Genomic DNA, 21,609 nt, shown 5'->3' with positions numbered 1-21,609 from the left:
GAGTCAATGTGTAAATGTGCGGGGGCACCGGTATTGAGGTAATATGTACATGTAGATAGGCTTATTCAAGTGGCTATGCATAGATAATAACAGAGTAGCAGCAGTGCAAATAGTCTGGGTAGCCATTTGATTAGCTGTTCAGGAGTCTTATGGCTTGGGGATAGAAGCTGTTTAGAAGCCTCTTGGACCTAGACATGGCGCTCCGGTACCGCTTGCCGTGCGGTAGCACCGAGAACAGACTATGACTAGGGTGGCAGGAGTCTTTGACCATTTTTGGGGCCTTCCTCTGACACTGCCTGGTATAGAGGTCCTGGATGGCAGGAAGCTTGGCCCCGGTGATGTACTGGGCCGTACGCACTACCCTCTGTAGTGCCTTGCGGTCGGATGCCGTGCAGTTGCCATATCTGGCCGTGATGCAACATGTCAGGATGTTCTCGATGGTGCAGCTGTAAAACCTTTTGAGGATCTGAGGACCCATGCCAAATCTTTTCAGTCTCCTGAGGGGGAATAGGTTTTGTTGTGCCCTGTTCACGACTGTCATGGTGTTCTTGGACCATGTTAGTTTGTTGGTGATGTGGACGCAAAGGAACTTGAAGCTCTCAACCTGCTCCGCTACAGCCCCGTCGATGAGAATGGGGGCATGCTCGGTCCTCCTTTTCCACAATCGTCTCCTTTGTCTTGATCACATTGAGGGAGAGGTTGTTGTCCTTGCACCACACGGTCAGGTCTCTGACCTCCTTCCTATAGGCTGTCTCATCGTTGTCGGTGATCAGGCCTACCACTGTTGTCATCAGCAAACTTAATGATGGTGTTGGAGTTGTCTGGCTGTGCAGTCATGAGTGAACAGGGAGTACAGGAGGGGACTGAGCACTAACCCCCGAGGGGCCCTGTGTTGAGAATCAGCGTGGCGGATGTATTGTTACCTACCCTTACCACCTGGGGGTGGCCCGTTAGAAATTCTTGGATCCAGTTGCAGAGGGAGGTGGTTGGTCCTTAGCTTAGTGATGAGCTTTGAGGGCACTATGGTGTTGAACGCTGAGCTGTAGTCAATGAATAGCATTCTCACATAGGTGTTCCTTTTGTCCAGATGGGAAAGAACAGTGTGGAGTGCAATAGGTATTGCGTCATCTGTGGATGTGTTGGTGAAGTAATGCAAATTGGAGTGGGTCTAGGGTTTCTGGGATAATGGTGTTGAACTGAGCCGTGACCAGCCTTTCAAAGCATTTCATGGCTACAGACGTGAGTGCTATGGGTCGGTAGTCATTTAGGCAGGTTACCTTCGTCCCTGGCCCTACCAAGCAAAAAGGCAGTAACTGCTCATAGCGTGGAACTGAGAAAAAAGGCATTTATTTACCTTGGTTTCACAGTAACTTTATGCAGTTACTGCTAACATGACCCCCATTTTCTCAAACACAGTACAATAGAGGCAAGATACTTGTCTACATGATTAAGCATGTATTTAACGTTGTAAAAATGACATGAAATCATTTTCGACCAAATTAGCAGTTACTGCCTTTTTGCTTGGTAGGGCAGTATGGTGGTCTGCTTGAAAGATGTTTGTTACAGACTCAGACAGGGAGAGGTTGAAAATGTCAGTGAAGACACTTGCCAGTTGTTCAGCGCATCTGGCCCAGTGGCCTTGTGAATGTTTACCTGTTTAAAGGTCTTACTCACATCGGCTGCTGAGAGCGTGATCACACAGTCATCCGGACCAGCTGATGCTCTCATGCATGTTTTAGTGTTCTTTGCCTCTAAGCGAGCATAGAAGTTATTTAGCTTGTCTGGTGGGCTCGTGTCACTGTGCAGCTCTCGGTTGTGCTTCCCTTTTGTAGTCTGTAATAGTTTACAAGCCCTGCCACATCCGACGAGCGTCGAAGTCGGTGTAGTACAACTCGATCTTAGTCCTATATTGACGCTTTGCCTGTTTGATGGTTCGTCGGAGAGCATAGCGGGATTTCTTATAAGCTTCTGGGTTAGAGTCCCGCTCCTTGAAAGCATCATCTCTTCCCTTTAGCTCGGTGCGAATGTTGCCTGTAATCCWTGGCTTCTGGTTGGGGTATGTACGTACAGTCACTGTGGGAATGATGTCCTCGATGCACTTATTGATAAAGCCAGTGACTGATCTGGTGTACTCGTCAATGCCATTGGAAAAATGGCATTCCGGAACATGTTCCAGTCTGTTCTAGCAAAACAGTCCTGTAGTTTAGCATCTGCTTCATCTGACCACTTTTTTGTAAACCAAGTCACTGGTGCTTCTTGCATTTATTTTTGCTTCTAAGCAGGAATCAGGAGGATAGCATTATGGACAGATTTGCCAAATGGAGGGTGAGGGAGAGAGTTGTACAGGTCTCTGTGTGTGGAGTTTTAAGTTCCTCGGTGTACACATCACGGACAAATTGAATTGGTCCACCCACACAGACAGCGTTGTGAAGAAGGCGCAGCAGCGCCTCTTCAACCTCAGGAGGCTGAAGAAATTCGGCTTGTCACCAAAAGCACTCACAAACTTCTAAGAGTGCACCAATCAGAGAGCATCCTGTCGGGCTGTATCACCGCCTGGTACGGCAACTGCTCCGCCACAACCGTAAGGCTCTCCAGAGGGTAGTGAGGTCTGCAGAACGCACCACCGGGGGCAAACTACCTGCCTCCAGGACACCTACACCACCCGATGTCACAGGAAGGCCATAAAAGATCATCAAGGACAACAACCACCCAAGCCACTGCCTGTTCACCCGCTATCATCCAGAAGGCGAGGTCAGTACAGTGCATCAAAGCAGGGACCAGAGAACTGAAAAACAGCTTCTATCTCAAGCCATCAGACTGTTAAACAGCCACCACTAACATTTAGCGGCCGCTGCCAACATACTGACTCAACTCCAGCCACTTTAAAAATGGGAATTGATGGAAATTATGTAAAAATGTACCACTAGCCACTTTAAACAATGCCACTTAATATAATGTTTACATACCCTACTACCATCTCATATGTATATACTGTACTCTATATCATCTACTGCATCTTGCCATCTTATGTAATACATGTACACTAGCCACTTTAAACTATGCCACTTTATGTTTACATACCCTACAGTACTCATCTCATATGTATATACCGTACTCTATACCATCTACTGCATCTTGCCATGCCGTTCTGTACCACCACTCATTCATATATCTTTATGTACATTTCTTTATCCCTTTACACTTGTGTGTGTGTGTAAGTTAGATAGTTGTGGAATTGTTAGGTTAGATTACTTGTTGGTTATTACTGCATTGTCGGAACTAGAAGAACAAGCATTTCGCTACACTCGCATTAACATCTGCTAACCATGTGTATGTGACTAATAAAATTTGATTTGATTTGAGTAATGGTGGTCTGGAATTTTTTCCCCCCTCTGGTTGCACATTTAACATGCTGATAGAAATTTGGGTAAAGCTGATTTAACTTTCCCTGCATTAAAGTCACTGCCGCCTCTGGGTGAGTGTTTTCCTGTTTGCTTATGGCGGAATACAGCTCATGGAGTGTGGTTTTAGTGCCAACTACATGGTGGTATGTAGACATCTTCGAAAAATACAGATTTAAACTCTCTAGGTAGATAGTGTGACCTACAGCTTATCATCAGATACTGTACCTCACACGAGTAAAACTTTGAGACTTCCTTCGATATTGTGCACCCTGACAAATAGTGGATGTCTTTGATTCCACAATCTTGAGTTTTGTTTCAGCCCAATGAGGCATTTATGTTCAAGAATCAATGGTATATCATTAATTGAAATGACCAATTGAATGGCAGGAAATATGCCAGATCTTGCGCAAACGCTATAACCTAATTATTGTCTCTGTAGCCAATGTGTTTCTGGAGGAGAACCAGTCGCAGTGGGAACAGTGTTCCTACCTCCAGTCACTCCACTGTGTCATTTTAGTCTGTTGAAATGGTTTCTCATAGCCCTGAGACATGGCTGTAACTTCCATTATTCTAGCTTATTTGTATTTATTATGGATCCCCATTAGGTGCTGCCAAAGCAGCAGCTACTCTTCCTGGGGTCCAGCAAAATTAAGGCAGTTTATACAATTTTAAAGACATTACAATACATTCACACATTTCACAACACACTGTGTGCCCTCAGGCCCCAACTCCACCACTACCACATATATACAGTACTAAATCCATGTGTATGTAAAGTGCATATGTTATCGTGTGTGTCTGTGCCAATGTTTGTGTTGCTTCACAGTCCCCGCTGCTCGATGAGGTGTTTTTTTTTTTCAATCTAATTTTACTGCTGGCATGAGTTACTTGATCTGGAATAGAGTTCCATGTCGTCATGGCTCTATGTAGTACTCTGTGCCTCCCATAGTCTGTTCTGGACTGTGTCCGAGCTGTGTGCCAGTAGTTTAGTGCATTAACTTCTTATGGCTGCAATCCCGTTAACAGGATCGATATGACGAGACCCAGTGAAAGTGCAGGGCGCCAAATTCAAACAACAGAAATCTCATAATTAAAATTCCTCAAACATACATGTATCTCATACCATTTTAAAGGTAATCTTGTTGTTAATCCCACCAAAGTGTCCGATTTCAAATAGGCTTTTCAGCGAAAGCACCACAAACGATTATGTTAGGTCACCGCAAAATCCAGCCAAAGATAAAATGAATCACTAACCTTTGATGATCTTCATCAGATGACACTCATAGGACTTCATGTTACACAATACATATATGTTTTGTTCGATAAAGTTAATATTTATATCCAAAAACCTCAGTTTACATTGGCGCCATGTTCAGAAATGCCTCCAAAATATTCGGAGAAATTGCAGAGAGCCACGTCAAATAACATAAATACTCATCATAAACTTTGATGAAAGATACATGTTTTATATAGAATTAAAGATACACTTGTTCTTAATGCAACCGCTGTGTCAGATTTCAAAAAGCTTTACGGCAAAATACAATATTCAATAATATGAAAACAGCGTTCAGCCACAAAAGCAAGCCATACAGTTACCCGCCAAATTGTGCAGTCAACAAAACTCATAAAAAGCATTATAAATCTTCACTTTGCTGATCTTCGTCGGAATGCACTCCCAAGACTCCCACTTCCACAAGAAATGTTTGTTTGGTTCGGTAATGTCCATCATTTATGTCCAAATAGCTATTTTCATTAGCGTGTTTGGTTAACAAATCCAACGTCAGGAAGCGTGTTCACTAAAAGCTGACAATGTCCAAAAGTTCCGTAACAGTCAGTAGAAACATGTCAAACGATTTATTGAATCAATCTTTAGAATGTTTTTAACATAAATCTTGCATAACGTTCCAACCGGAGAATTTCATTGACTTCAGATGAGCGATGGAACGGAGCTCCCTCTCATGTGAACGCGCATGGTCAAAGAATGGTCACCTCATGGCAGACCTGACTAATTCTCCTCTCATTCGGCCCCCCTTCACAGTAGAGGCATCAGACAAGGTTCTACAGACTGTTGACATCTAGTGGAAGCCGTAGGAAGTGCAAACTCATCCATATCTCGCTGTGATTTCAATGGGAGCTTGGGTGAAAATCTACCAGCCTCAGAATTTCCACTTCCTGTTTGGATTTTTTCTCAGGTTTTTGCCTGCCATATGAGTTCTGTTATACTCACAGACATAATTCAAACAGTTTTAGAAACTTCAGAGTGTTTTCTATCCAATACTAATAATAATATGCATATATTAGCAACTGTGATTGAGGAGCAGGCAGTTTACTCTGGGCACCTCTGTGCACCTTTCATCCAAGCTACTCAATACTGCCCCTGCAGCCATAAGAAGCTAAACATGTCAATACCTCTCATAAACGAAAGTATTGATGAAGTCAATCTCTCTTCCACTTTCAGCCCGGAGAGATTGACATGCATTTGATTAATATTAGCTTTCTGTGTACATCCAAGGGCCAGCCGTGCTGCCCTGTTCTGAGGCAATTTCAATTTTCCTAAGTCTTTTTTTTGTGTCACCTGACCACACGACTAAACAGTAGTCAAGGTGCAACAAAACTTGGGCCTGTAGGACCTGCCTTGTTGATAGTGTAACAAGGCAGAGCAGCGCTTTGTTATGGACATACTTCTCCCCGTTTTAGCTACTACTGCATCAATATGTTTTGTCCATGACAGTTTATAATCTAGGGTTACTCCAAGCAGTTTAGTCATCTCAACTTGCTCAATTTCCACATCATTTATTACAATATTTGGTTGAGGTTTAGGGTTTAGTGAGTGTTTTGTTCCAAATACAATGCTTTTAGTTATAGAAATATTTAGGGTAAACTTATTCCTTGTCACCCACTCTGAAACTAACTGCAGCGCATTGAGTGTTGCAGTAATTTCAGTCGCTGTAGTAGCTGACGTGTATAGTGTTGAGTCATCCGCATACATAGACACTCTGGCTTTACTCAAATTAGTGGCATGTCGTTATTAAAAATGTAATAAAGCAAGGGACCTCAACAGCTACCCTGGGGAATTATATTTGAGAGGCTTCCATTAAAGAATACCCTCTGTGTTCTGTTAGACAAGTAACTCTATCTACATTATAGAAGGGGGTGTAAAGCAGCAGATCGATAATGTCAAAAGCTCCACTGAAGTCTAACAGAGCCCCCACAATAATTTTCTCAATTTCTCTCAGCCAATCATCAGTCATTTGTGTAAGTGCTGTGTTTGTTGAGTGTCCTTCCCTATAAGCATGCTGAAGTTCTGTTTTCAATTTGTTTACTGTGAAATAGCATTGTATCTGGTCAAACACAATTTTTTTCCAGAAGTTTCCTAAGGGTTGGTAACAGGCTGATTGGTTGGCTATTTGAGCCAATAAAGGTGTCTTTACTATTTTTGTGTAGCGGAATGACTTTAGCTTCCCTCCAGTCCTGAGAGCACACACTTTCTAGTATGTTTAAATTGAAGATGTGGCTAATAGGAGTGGCAATATTGTCTGCTATTATCCTCAGTAATTTTCCATCCAGAATATCAGACCTGATGGCTTGTCATTGTTGATAGACAACAATCGTTTTTTCACCTCTTCCACACTGACTTTACGGATTTCAAAAGTACAATTCTTGTCTTTCATAATTTGGTCCGATATATACTTGGATGTGTAGTGTCAGCGTTTGTTGCTGGCATGTCATCGCTAAGTTTGCTTATCTTGCCAATGAAAAGTAATTTAAGTAGTTTGCAATATCAGTGGGCTTTGTAATGAATGAGCCATCTGATTCAATAAATGAAGGAGCCAAGTTGGCTTTTTTCCCAAAAATTTCATTTAAAGTGCCCCAAAGCTTTTAACTATCATTATTTATATAATATATCTTTGTTTCATAGTGTAGTTTATTTTTATTTAGTTTAGTCACATGAGTTCTTAATTTGCAGTACGTTTGCCAATCAGTTGGGCGGCCAGACTTAATTGCCATACCTTTTGCCTCATCCCTCTCAACTGTACAATTTTTCTATTCCTCATCAATCCAAGGGGATTAACTGTTTTTACAGTCATTTTCTTAATGGGTGCATGCTTATTAGTAACTGGAATAAGTAGTTTCATAAATGCGTCAAGTGCAGCGTCTGGTTGCTTCTCATTACACACCACAGACCAGCAAATATTCTTTACATCATCAACATATGAATCACCACAAAATTTTGTGTATACGAGGTCATACAATATGTTCGGCCCAGCCTTTGGAACTTTGGTTTTCCTAGATATGGTTATTATATTGTTATCACTACATCCTATAAAGTCTGTCTCGGCTATGTTTCTGATTTCATTGCTTTTGCTTCCCTTCTGTAACACTGTAGGCATGTTTCTAGAGTATAAGCAATAAATAGAAACAGTGTACCACTCCATAGTGTTCCCTTGGTTTATGTCAAAATGGTTTCTCAGCCGTATCCCTCCCCTCAGTGTGACTACTGTAGGTGTTTCCCGAGGAGGTGTGGCAATAGTTATACCACCACACACTCCATGTGTCCCTTCACCCTGTATCTAAATAGTTTGTCTTTCCCTTCCCTTCTGTGTAACTTTAGGTAGTGGCTGAGGAGAAGAGAAAAAACAGTAGAATAAACGGTGTCATAGCAACACTGGAGTGTCTGAAGGAGGTACAGTATATCTCACCCTGTCTCACTAACTTCCCTCCCCTCTGTGTGTCTGTAGGTGGTGGCCGAGGAGGCATGGGAGAACCACATCAAGAGGAACGACTCCATCATCGTGGACATCTTCCACGGCCTCTTCAAGTCCACCCTGGTGTGCCCCGTCTGCGCCAAGGTCTCCGTCACCTTTGATCCCTTCTGCTACCTGACCCTGCCGCTGCCCATGAAAAAGGAGCGCACACTGGAAGTCTACCTGGTCAGTCTGGACCCGATGGCCAAACCCACACAGGTAACTGAGCTGTTACCGCCTACCTAGAAATGAGTCATCCTTCACATATTGTGGTCACCCACAATATTCTCTGCTTTTGAATAGATGTACTCTGAAGTGGATTTTAGTGTTTGTAATCATTTTATGCTCTGAATAGGGCCAGATGGAATCTGCAGGGAGGTCCTTTTTATTAATACCTTTTGAAGGCTTGGTGTATATTTAATGAATCTGCAGCTATTCATTCTTCATGGGGCTTAAGTGATGAGTTAATCTTAGGACCTGGCTTAATGGGTGTTTGTCTTTCTCTGTGTTTCAGTATAAACTGACTGTGCCCAAGGTGGGCTACATATCAGACCTCTGTACCTCGCTCTCTACTCTATCTGGTGTTCCTGCTGAGAAAGTAAGATATATATATACACACACACACACACACACACACACACACACACACACACACACACACACACACACACACAAATATCTGTCCTGCTCTTAACTAAATCAGTTCTCCCTCAAAAAATAAAAGTATGCTCTGGAATGGTGTACAGTGCATTCGGAAAGTATTCAGACCCCTTCCCTTCCAGATTTTGTTACGTTACAGCCTTATTCTAAAATGGATTAAATAATTGTTTCCTCATCAATCTACACACAATACCCCATAATGACAAAGTGAAACGTTTTGGGGAAATTTCTACAAATGTATTACAAATAAAAAACATACGTTATTTACATAAGTATTCGGACCCTTTGCTATGAGACTCGAAATTGAACTCGGCTGCATCCTGATTCCATTGATCTTCCTTGATGTTTCTACAACTTGATTGGAGTCCATCTGTGGTAAATATAGAAAGGTACACCTTTCTATATAAGGTCCCACAGTTGACAATGCATGTCAGAGCAAAAAACAAGCAATGAGGTCGAAGGAATTGTCCGTAGAGCTCCGAGACAGGATTGTGGGGCACAGATCTGGGGAAGGGTACCAAAACATTTCTGCAGTATTGAAGGTCCTCAAGAACACAATGGCCTCCGTCATTCTTAAATGGAAGAAGTTTGGAACCACCAAGACTCTAKCTAGAGCTTGCCTCCCGGCCAAACGAAATAATCGGGGGAGAAGGGCCTTGGTCAGGGAGTTGACCAAGAACCTGCTGGTCACTCTGACAGAGCTCCAGAGTTTCTCTGTGGAGATGGGAGAACCTTCCAGAAGGACAACCATCTCTGCAGCACACCACCAATCAGGCCTTTATGGTAGAGTGGCCAGACGGAAGCCAATCTTCAGTAAAAGGTACACGACAGCCGTTTGGAGTTTGCCAAAAGGCACCTAAAGGACTCTCAGACCATGAGAAGCAAGATTCTCTGGTCTGATGAAACCAAGATTGAACACTTCGGCCTGAATGCCAAGGGTCACATCTGGAGGAAACCTGGAACCATCCCTACGGTGAAGCATGGTGGTGGCAGCATCGTGCTGTGGGGATGTTTTTCAGATGCAGGGACTGGAAGACTAGTCAAGATTGAGGGAAAGATGAACGGAGCAAAGTACAGAGATCTTTGATGAAAACCTGCTCCAGAGCGCTCAGGACCTCAGACTGAGGTGAAGGTTCACCTTCCAACAGGACGACCCTTAGCACACAGCCAAGACAATGCAGGAGTGGCTTCGGGACAAGTCTCTGAATGTCCTTGAATGGCCCAGCCAGAGCCCGGACTTTAGCTTGATCGAACGTCTCTGGGGAGACCTGAGAATAGATGTGCAGCGACGCTCCCCATCCAATCTGACAGAGCTTTAGAGGATCTGCAGAGAAGAATTTGAGAAACTCCACAAATACAGGTGTGCCAGTTTTAGAATAAGGTTGTAATGTAACAAAATGTGGGAAAAGTCGAGGGGTCTGAATGATTTCTGAATGCACTGTATGTGTACTTAAGATGTTTTTTTTTGTTTTTTTCAAATTCAGATGATTGTAACAGATATCTACAACCATCGGTTCCATCGGATATTTGCCACCAATGAGAACCTCAGCAGCATCATGGAGAGGGACGACATCTATGTGTGAGTGTCAGACTATTCTGATGAAGGCAGTTGGATGAAGCACTGTCTACTCCCCCTCCAGTGTTAGATCTGTGAAACCTGGGTTGTTTTCATTAGGTACCAAACAGAAGGGCATGGACTGAAAACGGGAGGGTCTACCTGAACCTGTCCAATTTGAAACACTCGGTTTTGCTACAGTATGCCTGAATGAATACAACCCTTAACTTACCAAAGATGCAGACATCTGCAACACATTCACCCTACCCTATAGTTCTGTAGCTTTGAGGTGGCAGTGCATTTGTTCTTAATAACTAACATAATGTAGCAGACGTCCGCAGGGTTTCTTTTTTTCTGGTCCTGACGAGAAAGAAAAAAAACTGCACTATTGAACCAATACAGTAAATGTGGAGGAGGAATTAAGATGGAGTGTCACCTTGTTAAGATCCAAAAGTGGTAGTCGCGTCACAAGCTCTTTCCTTTTCCCCTGAAAACCGGATGCATCTTACTGTTTCCCGAGCCCGCAGAGGGTTGTTCTTAGCTGACTTGCCATGGTAAATAAAGGTTAAATTAATGGGGGGGGAAATAACTCTCTCCTTGTTGTACAGCTTTGAAGTGGCAGTGAACCGGCTAGAGGACACAGACCATGTGGTGATCCCAGTCCACCTTAGAGAAAAGTACAAGCAGTCAGGGTACAACCATACCTCCACTCCTCTGTTTGGCCAGCCCTTCCTCATCACCGTTCCCAGAACACTCAGCGAGGACAAGCTCTACAACATGTTGCTGGTACATCTCTGGTGGGTCACACACACATGCTCTAAAACATGTTGCTGCTACGCCTCTGGTGGGTTACACACACACTTACATGCATACAGTGCATTCGGGAAAGTATTCCGACCCCTTGACGTTTTCCAAATTTCGTCACGTTACAGCCTTATTCTGAAATTGATGAAATTTTATTTTTTTCTCATCAGTCTACACACGATACCCCATAATGACAAAGCAAACACAGGTTTTTCGATTTTTTTTGCAACAAAAAACTATCACATTTACATAAGTATTCAGACCCTTTACTCAGTACTTTGTTGAAGCACCTTTGGCAGCGATTACAGCCTTCAGTCTTCTTGGGTATGACGTTACAAGCTTGGCACACCTGTATTTGGGGAGTTTCTCCCATTCTTCTTTGCAGATCCTCTCAAGCGCTGTCAGTTTGGATGGTGAGAGTTGCTGCACAGATATTTTCAGGTCTCCAGAGATGTTTGATCGGCTTCAAGTCCGGACTCTGGCTGGGCCGCTCAAGGACATGTCCCGAAGCCACCCCTGTGTTGTCTTGGCTGTGTGCTTAGGGTCATTGTCCTGTTGGAAGGTGAACCTTCGTCCCAGTCTGAGGTCCTGAGCGTTCTGGAGAATGTTTTCATCTTGGATCTTTCTGTACTTTGCTCCGTTCATCTTTCCCTCGATCCCGATTATTCTCCCAGTCCCTGCTGCTGAAAAACATCCCAACACCATGATGCTGCTACCACCATGCTTCACCGTAGGGATGTTGCCAGGTTTCCTCCAGACGTTACGCTTGGCATTCCAGCCAAAGAGTTCAATCTTGGTTAAATCAGACCAAAGAATCTTGTTTCTCATGGTCTGAGAGTCCTTTAGATGCCTTTTGGCTAACTCCAAGCGGGCTGTCATGTGCCTTTTACTGAGGAGTGGCTTCCGTCTGGCCACTCTACCATAAAGGCCTGATTGGTGGCCAAGATTGGCCCAGCCAGAGCCTGGACTTGAACCTGATCGAACATCTCTGGAGAGACCTGAAAATAGCTGTGCAGCGACGTTCCCCATCCAACCTGACAGAGCTTGAGAGGATATGCAAAGAAGAATCTCCCCAAATACAGGTGTGCCGAGCTTGTAGCATCATGCCCAAGAACACGCAAGGCTGTAATRGCTGCCAAAGGTGCTTCAACAAAGTGCTGAGTAAAGTGTCTGAATAATAATGTAAATGTGATATTTCAGTTTTTGCTTTGTCATTATGGGGTATTGTGTGTAGATTGAGGGGGGGGGGGTCCATTTTAGAATAAGGCTGTAACATAAGAAATTGTGTAAAAAATCAAGGGGTCTGAATACTTTCCAGATACTCTGTACATACATTCATGCGCTACAGCAAGCCTTACAACATGCTGCTGCTACACCTCTGGTGGGTAGGTAACCATCTCAGAAACTGCCGCTAACTAACCTTGTACTCTGCGCTCTTGTTAAGTACTTAGCCTAATTGTGACAGATGTTGCTGTAAAAAGGGCTATATAAATACATTTGATTGCTCTTTTCATTGTTTCTATGGAACCTTTTTTAGTTTCTAGTGTAAACAAGACTTTGACACAATGTCCTGATCTTTATGTTTTCTCATGAAATGTTTTCTATTCCGGGAGCACTGAAGAACTGAGTAATAACAGCACTGAGGGTGGATGTTTCTTCGAGGGGAGCATATCAGTTATGTTGAGCAGTTATATGTTGTTGGAATGTGTCAATGTATTGAATGGTAACTGATTATATTAATATTGTGTGTTTTATGTTGTATGGTGCAGTCGGTTTGTGCGTTCTGTCGTTGAGGAGGACGACACTGAACAGACAACCCCCTCTTCTAAACAACACACTGTCAATGGCAATGCTACAAATGGGCTCCTGGAGGWGGGCTCGCCCAGTAGGTAACACACACGCTCAAGAACACACACTCAAACGGACACACTTACACATGTGCTCACCTATGACTGAGGAATGTTTCATATGATTCTGTATTGTGTTTCCCTTTGATGAGTTTTGTAATTTATATGTAAATAGATATGTATAGTGCAACTGTTTTATTGATATTACGCAGGGCTCATCTGCGAAAGAGACTGGTCTCAGAATTAAATAAAAGTTAAATAAAAAATGTAACCCCTGTCGATAAAGCTATTCCAAAAACTGATCGGCTGATCCATTCCAGGCGAGATGGAGACTGACGAGCAGGATGGAGATGACGAATCCAGTCAGGACCAGGAGCTGCCTTCTGAGAACGACAACAGCCAATCAGAGGACTCTGTGGGTGGTGGGGACAATGAGCTGGAGAACAGGGTTGGTCCAGGGGAAGAGAATTCGGGGACCAAAGGTCACCAGAACCAGATGTCTACGACGATGGAGGACAAGAAGAGATTGTTTACATTCCAGTTTAACAACATAGGGAAGACGGACTTCAGCTTAATTAAGGAGGAACCGCGGCTGATCCGGTTCAACGAGGGACACCTCAGACTCAGTGGTAAGATGCGCATTTTGCATACAGTATGCAGATGAAGTCACAACCGTCCAATAAAGATAAAAACATGGTAACGTTCTAATAACATTATACTTATTGTAAGCACTAAGCAGTGCCTCTACTAGTTGTTAATGCACAATCCACCTTTCTCTGTCTGTTATATTCTCACCTTTACAATTAGTCTTAAAGGGTATATTGCTCTCTCCCTGTAACAGAACGGTCCTATCTCTCTTTGGACTGGGAACCAGAGGTTAAGAAGAAACACTTTCATGAGGGTATCACAGAGGTAAGGCTTTCTACTCTCCTCTAACACTAGAAACCATTTTACCTTCACTACCCTCCTTATTTATTTGGACAGTGAATATAAATGTCATTTTATTTTAGATGATAAAATGTTTCATATAAGGGGTGACAGTACAGATTGTCACCGTTTTTATTTGAGGTTATATTCATACATATGTTTTACCATTTAGAAATTAAGTCACTATATCTTCTTTTTTTTCAACTTTATTTAACCAGGTAGGCTAGCTGAGAACAAGTTCTCATTTACAGCTGCGACCCGGCCAAGATAAAGCAAAGCAGTGTGACACAGACAACGACACAGAGTTACACATGGAGTAAACAATACAGCCAATGACACAGTAGAGAAAAAAAAGAAAGTCTATATACAGTGTGTGCAAAAGGCATGAGGTAGGCAATAAATAGGCCATAGGGGCGAATAATTACAATTTAGCAGATTAACACTGGAGTGATAAATGAGCAGATGATGTGCAAGTAGAGATACTGGTGTGCAAAAGAGCAGAAAAGTATATAAAATAAAAACAATATGGGGATGAGGTAGGTAGATTGGGTGGGCTATTTACAGAAGGACTATGTACAGCTGCAGCGATTGGTTAGCTGCTCAGATAGCTGATGTTTAACGTTGGTGAGGGAAATAAGTCTCCAACTTCAGCGATTTTTGCAATTTGTTCCATTCACTGGCAGCAGAGAACTGGAAGGAAAGGCGGCCAAATGAGGTGTTGGCTTTGGGGATGATCAGTGAGATATACCTGCTGGAACGTGTGCTACGGGTGGGTGTTGTTATCGTGACCAGTGAACTGAGATAAGGCGGACCTTTACCTAGCATAGACTTATAGATGACCTGGAGCCAGRGGGTCTGGCGAKGAAWATGTAGCGAGGGCCAGCCGACTAGAGCATACAGGTCGCAGTGGTGGGTGGTATAAGGTGATTTGGTAACAAAACYGATGGCACTGTGATAGACTGCATCCAGTTTGCTGAGTAGATTATTGGAAGCTATTTTGTAGATGACATCGCCAAAGTCGAGGATCGGTAGGATAGTCAGTTTTACTAGGGTAAGTTTGGCGGTGTGAGTGAAGGAGGCTTTGTTGCTGTCACGATCGTCAAAGGGAGAGAGAGAGGACCAAGGCGCAGCGTGTGAAAAATACATCTTCTCTTTATTTAGAAGAAGAAAAACTAAACAAAACAACAAATAGACGAACGTGAAGCTATAAARGACTAAGTGCAAAAACATGCAACATAGACATAGACAATTACCCACAAATGCATGATGCCTATGGCTGCCTTAAATATGGCTCCCAATCAGAGACAAATGAAAGACATCTGTCTCTGATTGAGAACCACTCAGGCAACCATAGACATACCTAGAAACATTCACTCAACCATAGACTTACCTAGAAACATTCACTCAACACAAACTCATACACTAAACCCAACACCCCCTTTACCATATAACCACCCAAAACGACAAAACACAAACATTCCCCATGTCACACCCTGACCTAACTAAAATAATAAAAAACAAAGAATACTAAGGCCAGGGCGTGACAGTTGCGAAATAGCCGATTTATAGATTTGATTTTGGATTGGAGATGTTTAATATGAGTCTGGAAGGAGAGTTTACAGTCTAACCAGACACCTAGGTATTTATAGTTGTCCACATATTCTAGGTCGGAACCGTCCAGGGTGGTGATGCTAGTCGGGCGGGCGGGTGCAGGCAGCGAACGGTTGAAAAGCATGCATTTGGTTTTACTAGCGTTTAAGAGCAGTTGGAGGCCATGGAAGGAGTGTTGTATGGCATTGAAGCTCGTTTGGAGCGACATCATTGATATACAGAGAAGAGTCGGCCCGAGAATTGAACCCTGTGGCACGCCCAGAGACTGCCAGAGGTCCGGACAACATGCCCTCCGATTTGACACACTGAACTCTGTCTGCAAAGTAGTTGGTGAACCTGGCGAGGCAGTCATTAGAAAAACCAAGGCTATTGAGTCTGCCGATAAGAATACGGTGATTGACAGAGTCGAAAGCCTTGGCCAGGTCGATGAAGACGGCTGCACAGTACTGTCTTTTATCGATGGCGGTTATGATATCGTTTAGTACCTTGATCGTGACTGAGGTGACCGGCTCAGAAACCGGATTGCACCACGGAGAAGGTACGGTGGGATTCGAAATGGTCAGTGATCTGTTTATTAACTTGGCTTTCGAAGACTTTAGATGGCCAGGGCAGGATGGATATAGGTCTTTAACAGTTTGGGTCTAGGGTGTCACCCCCTTTGAAGAGGGGGATGGCCGCGGCAGCTTTCCAATCTTTAGGGATCTCTGACGATACGAAAGAGAGGTTGAACAGGCTGGTAATAGGGGTTGCAACAATGGCGGCTGATAGTTTTAGAAAGAGAGGGTCCAGATTGTCTATCCCAGCTGATTTGTACGGGTCCAGGTTTTGAAGCTCTTTCAGAACATCTGCTATCTGGATTTGGGTGAAGGAGAAGCTGGGGAGGCTTGGGGAGTAGCTGGGGGGGGGGGCGGAGCTGTTGGCCGGGGTTGGAGAGCCAGGAGGAAGGCATGTCCAGCCGTTGAGAAATGCTTATTGACATTTTCGATTATCGTGTATTTATCGGTGGTGACCGTGTTACCAGTGGGCAGCTGGGAGGAGGTGCTCTTGTTCTCCATGGACTTTAGTGTCCCAACATTTTTTGAAGTTAGAGCTACAGGATGCACATTTCTGCTTGAAAAAGCTAGCCTTTGCTTTCCTGACCAACTGCGTGTATTGGTTCCTGACTTCCCTGAACAGTTGCATATCGCGGGGACTATTCGATGCTCCTGACTTCCCTGAACAGTTGCATATCGCGGGGACTATTCGATGCTATTGCAGTCCGCCACAGGATGTTTTTGTGCTGATCGAGGGCAGTCAGGTCTGGGGTGAACCAAGGGCTATATCTGTTCTTAGTTCTGCATTTTTTGAACGGGGCATGCTTATCTAAGATGGTGAGGAAATTACTTTTAAAGAATAACCAGGCATCCTCAACTGACGGGATGAGGTCAATATCCTTCCAGGACACCCTTGCCAGGTTGATTAGAAAGGCCTGCTCACAGAAGTGTTTTAGGGAGCGTTTGACAGTGATGAGGGGTGGTCGTTTGAACGCGGACCATAGCGGATACAGGCAATGAAGCAGTGATCGCTGAGATCCTGATTGAAAACAGCTGAGGTGTATTTGGAGGGCAAGTTGGTCAGGATGTATATGAGGGTGCCCATGTTTACGGATTTAGGGTTGTACTTGATGATTGAGGGCATCTAGCTTAGATTGTAGGACTGCCGTGGTGTTAAGCATATCCCGGTTTAGGTCTCCTAACAGAACGAACTCTGAAGCTAGATGGGGGGGCGATCAATTCACAAATGGTGTCCAGGGCACAGCTGGGAGCGGAGGGGGGTCGATAGCAGGCGGCAACAGTGAGAGACTTATTTCTGGAGAGATTCATTTTTAAAATTAGAAGTTCGAACTGTTTGGGTATAGACCTGGAAAGTATGACAGAACTTTGCAGGCCATCTCTGCAGTAGATTGCAACTCCTCCCCCTTTGGCAGTTCTATCTTGATGGAAAATGTTGTAGTTGGGTGTGGAAATCTCAGAATTTTTGGTGGCCTTCCTAAGCCAGGATTCAGACACGGCAAGGACATCAGGGTTGGCGGAGTGTGCTAAAGCAGTGAGTAAAACAAACTTAGGGAGGAGGCTTCTGATGTTGACATGCATGAAACCAAGGCTTTTTCGATCACAGAAGTCAACAAATGAGGGTGTACTGGGGACACGCCTCCACATCACCCGAGGAACAGAGGAGGAGTAGGATGAGGGTACGGCTAAAGGCTATCAAAACTGGTCGCCTAGAGCGTTGGGGACAAAGAATAAAAGGAGCAGATTTCTGGGCGTGGTAGAGTAGAATCAGGGCAAAATGTGCAGACGGGTGTGGTGCGGGTACAGCGGACGTAAGCCCAGGCACTGAGTGATGATAAGAGAGGTTGTATCTCTAGACATGCTGGTTATAATGGGTGAGGTCACCACATGTGTGGGAGGTGGGACAAAGGAGGTATATCAGAGTGGAACTAGGAATGAGTGGAACTAGGGGCTCCATTGTAAACTAAAACAATGATAACTAACCTAAACAACAGTATACAAGGCATATTGACATTTGAGAGAGACAAACAGCGAGGCATAAAGTAATCACAGGTGTTGATTGGGAGAGCTAGCTAAAAACGGGTGAGACAACAACAGCTAATCAGCTAAAACAACAACAGGTAAAATGGCGATGATTGGGCAGAGAGGGTCGGTTAACTACACACAGAGCCTTAGTTCGCGGCTGGGGCCTACAGATAATCAAAAAATTAACAGAATGGAGTACTGTGATTAATGGACAGTCCAGCAGGCATCAGCTATGTAGACATGTGATCATAGGGTCCAGGGGGCAGCAATAGATGGAACAGGGAAGCCGCGGAGTAGTCGCTACTATGCTAGCACGTGGGCGACACGGCGTTTAAAGTTAGTAGCCCGGGGCTAGTAGAAGCGTCTGCTCCGACATCCGACAGAGGCCAGTTGAAGGCACAGCGGATGGAGTATTCGTCGGCAGACCAGTCGTGGTGGTGTGGCGGGGCGCCGTGTCGACAAAGGATCCAAGCCAGATGGCGAAAGAGGTATTGTAGTTGTAGTAATTTAGTTTGCTAGCCAGGAGATGCGCTTGGCTCACGGCTAACTGGTGCTAGCTCACTGCAGGGGCCCCGAAGCTAACTGCTGCTACCGAGTGCTGCTACCACAGCAGTGATCCGGTGCCAAGGTCCAGAGCTTACGGCAAGGATCCGGTGGAGTAGTGGGTTCTAGCCGTGTTTTGGTGGAGTCCGGGTGAACAACTGAGTAGGCCGGGAGGTGGGCCTCAGGGATAGCTTGGGTACTGGATAACTCGGTGGGTGCTTGCTAGCTGTGAAGATCAGGAGTAATGGTCCAAGGATTACGGCAGGAATCCGGCGTTGTAGTGGAGAGACAGTCCGATACTGGTAGGCTGGCGAGTATTATCCAGGCAAAAAAAAAAGGGCTGGTATCTGTGCAGAAGGTAAAGGCCGCTAGCAGTGGCTAACAATGACTAAATAGCTTGTAGCTGGTTAGCTTCTGATGGCTAGGTGGTTCTTGCTATAAGGTCTAAAAATTTAAAATAATAGCGGTTCCGTATCACATTGGGTGAGGCAGGTTACCGGAAGGTATAATTTTTATTAAAATGGAAAAGAGATTGAAAATGAATTGAAATATATATAATATCTAGTCCCCCCCATTGGAATACTTTTTTCCCATAAGTATTTGGACAAATTAAAGTGTATTAAAGTTGTCAGCAGTTTAGTATTTGGTCCCATATTCCTAAACAACATCAAGCTTGTGACTCTACATACTTGTTGGATGCATTTGCAGTTTGTTTTGGATACTTTTTTTGCCCAATAGGAACTGAATGGTGAAAAATGTATTGTCATTTTGGAGTCACTTAACAGAATAAATGTTTCTGAACACTTCTGCATTTTTTTTAAATATATGTTTTTAACCTTTATTTAACTAGGCAAATCAGTTAAGAGCAAATTCTTAATTACAATGACTGCCTGGCTTTAGGCCTCCTGTGGGGATGGGGGCAGGGATTAAAAATACCCATGAATGTGAATGGTACCATGATTTATGGATAATCATAAATAAAGATACGTGAGAAAGTTACAGAGCAACAAAGATCATACCCCCCAAAAAATGCTAACCACCCGTTATTGGTAATGGTGAGAGGTTAGCATTTTTTTGGGGGGGGTTAACTTTCTCACTCATCATTATGACAGGTGACATTCTGTACTGTCGCCTCATATGAAACATTTGATCTAAATTCCAAAATGCTGGATTATAGAAACTAATTTACATATTTTTGCATCGCTGTCTAAATAAATATAGGGTGGTGTATAGTATATCAATTCATGTCTGACTCCTCTGCATGGATGTCTGTGTCTGTCCTAGAATAGTGTTTGCCAAACCTGGTGTGCTAGTTTATAGATCAAATAGTTGGAATGGCTGGAGGAATTTGAGAAGAGGCTTGGGAAACACTGTTGTAGAATGAATGTCTCTCTTTAAGCCTTGGATGGTAATAATTGAACTAAATAAGTAATAACAAATCTTGCTCTGCCTGTGAACAGGACTTTGAGAAGCATGAGAGCATGGAGTATACGCCTCAGAAGAAAGCCTTCTTCAAGCTGAAAGACTGCATCGAGCTGTTCACCACCAAGGAGAAGCTCGGAGCTGAGGACCCATGGTGAGACTTAACTTCATATTGTCAAAGCTAATAAAGGACATAATGAACATTTAAAAGAATAGTTCACTCAAAATAAATAAAAATACATGTTTTAACATGATATTAATCTCCATTCACCCAGAACTAAAATCTCCTGTAATTTGATCAGATGTGTAATTGATCCTGTCTGTCTCGGGTAGTACTAAGAAAGTATATGCTTTTTTATAAATGTTTTATTGTCAAATCAAATATAATAATTCATTAATCTATCCCAGGTACTGTCCAAACTGCAAGGAGCACCAGCAGGCCACTAAGAAGCTGGACCTGTGGTCTCTGCCTCCTGTCCTGGTGGTCCATCTGAAACGCTTCTCCTACAGCAGATACATGAGGGACAAGCTGGATTCACTAGTTGATTTCCCACTCGGGTACGGTTTTGACCAGACGGCCATACTTTTCTGTCAAAACAAGCTATAATGTCAATGAACAAGTATCATTGTGAAAGTAAAAACACTCAGCTGTTTCCCTATGATTAAAAGGGATACTTCTGGATTTTGTTCTACCTCCCCAGAGTAAGATGAACTCGTGGATACCATTTTTATGACTCTGTGAGCAATTTGAAGGAAGTTGCTAACATGCATGCCCATACACTTCTACCTCTACCTCTAACATCCTTCATACAGGACACAGACACAACATTTTTATCCACAAGTTCATCTAACTCTTGGGAAGTATTTAAAGAGCCTCATTGCTAAAATCCAGAAGTATCCCTTTAAGTTGTAAGACACTTATACAAATGTTAAATATCTCTTGAAGAGAAAACAAGGAATGCTCCCCCCCATGAATGGTTCTTTTGTGTGATTCTTTCTCCAGTGACATGGAAATGTCAGAGTTCCTGATCGACCCTAATGCTGGTCCCTGTCGCTATGATCTCATTGCGGTCTCCAACCACTACGGAGGCATGGGAGGAGGACACTGTAAGTCTGATTTTAAGTATTTTTATTTGACAATTTAGTCATCACTAGAAGTGCAGACAACTTCATTTGAACGTAATGTGTGTTCAAAATGATAAATTCAGACATTGCTAGCCACAGTCTTATCCGAGTGTATTCAAACAAGGAAGTTTGAATTAAGAACCAACAGTCTTAATTCCATGCTTGCTTTTAGCAGACAAATGCTCATCTTCTCATCTTGTCTTTGGGACACCTTAGATACTGCTTATGCTAAGAACAAGGATGATAACAAGTGGTACAACTTTGACGACAGCAGTGTCTCTCCAGCCAACAAAGATCAGATAGTGGTGAGTTCCATGGTCCTCCAACATCTTGTCAGATACACAGCACTGCCCAGTGTGAATTGAATGTGCACTTCATGTGTGTGTCTGT

The 21,609-nt window shown here is 43.6% G+C and overlaps 1 protein-coding gene across 5 annotated transcripts in view; it reads left to right on the top strand.

The window, feature by feature from the left end:
* Window positions 1-21,609, top strand: part of LOC111951509 (ubiquitin carboxyl-terminal hydrolase 15) — an 82,164-nt gene that overhangs the window by 32,337 nt on the left and 28,218 nt on the right. For 4 of the 5 annotated variants that reach the window (XM_070434889.1, XM_023969643.2, XM_070434893.1 and 1 more), the window contains 11 exons: window positions 8,144-8,368; window positions 8,664-8,747; window positions 10,294-10,388; window positions 10,973-11,161; window positions 12,938-13,053; window positions 13,336-13,644; window positions 13,857-13,927; window positions 20,133-20,248; window positions 20,503-20,652; window positions 21,098-21,201; window positions 21,436-21,524. In XM_070434889.1, the coding sequence (XP_070290990.1) occupies window positions 8,144-8,368; window positions 8,664-8,747; window positions 10,294-10,388; window positions 10,973-11,161; window positions 12,938-13,053; window positions 13,336-13,644; window positions 13,857-13,927; window positions 20,133-20,248; window positions 20,503-20,652; window positions 21,098-21,201; window positions 21,436-21,524 (1,548 nt within the window). The remainder of the gene's footprint in view (window positions 1-8,143; window positions 8,369-8,663; window positions 8,748-10,293; window positions 10,389-10,972; window positions 11,162-12,937; window positions 13,054-13,335; window positions 13,645-13,856; window positions 13,928-20,132; window positions 20,249-20,502; window positions 20,653-21,097; window positions 21,202-21,435; window positions 21,525-21,609) is intronic. The other variant, XM_023969651.2, reaches the window with a different exon arrangement.

The sequence above is a fragment of the Salvelinus sp. IW2-2015 genome, linkage group LG3 (assembly GCF_002910315.2).
Source record: "Salvelinus sp. IW2-2015 linkage group LG3, ASM291031v2, whole genome shotgun sequence".
Classification (NCBI taxonomy): Eukaryota; Metazoa; Chordata; class Actinopteri; order Salmoniformes; family Salmonidae; genus Salvelinus; species Salvelinus sp. IW2-2015.
Note: the sequence above shows the minus strand (reverse complement) of the source record. Positions and strands in the feature narration are given on the sequence as shown.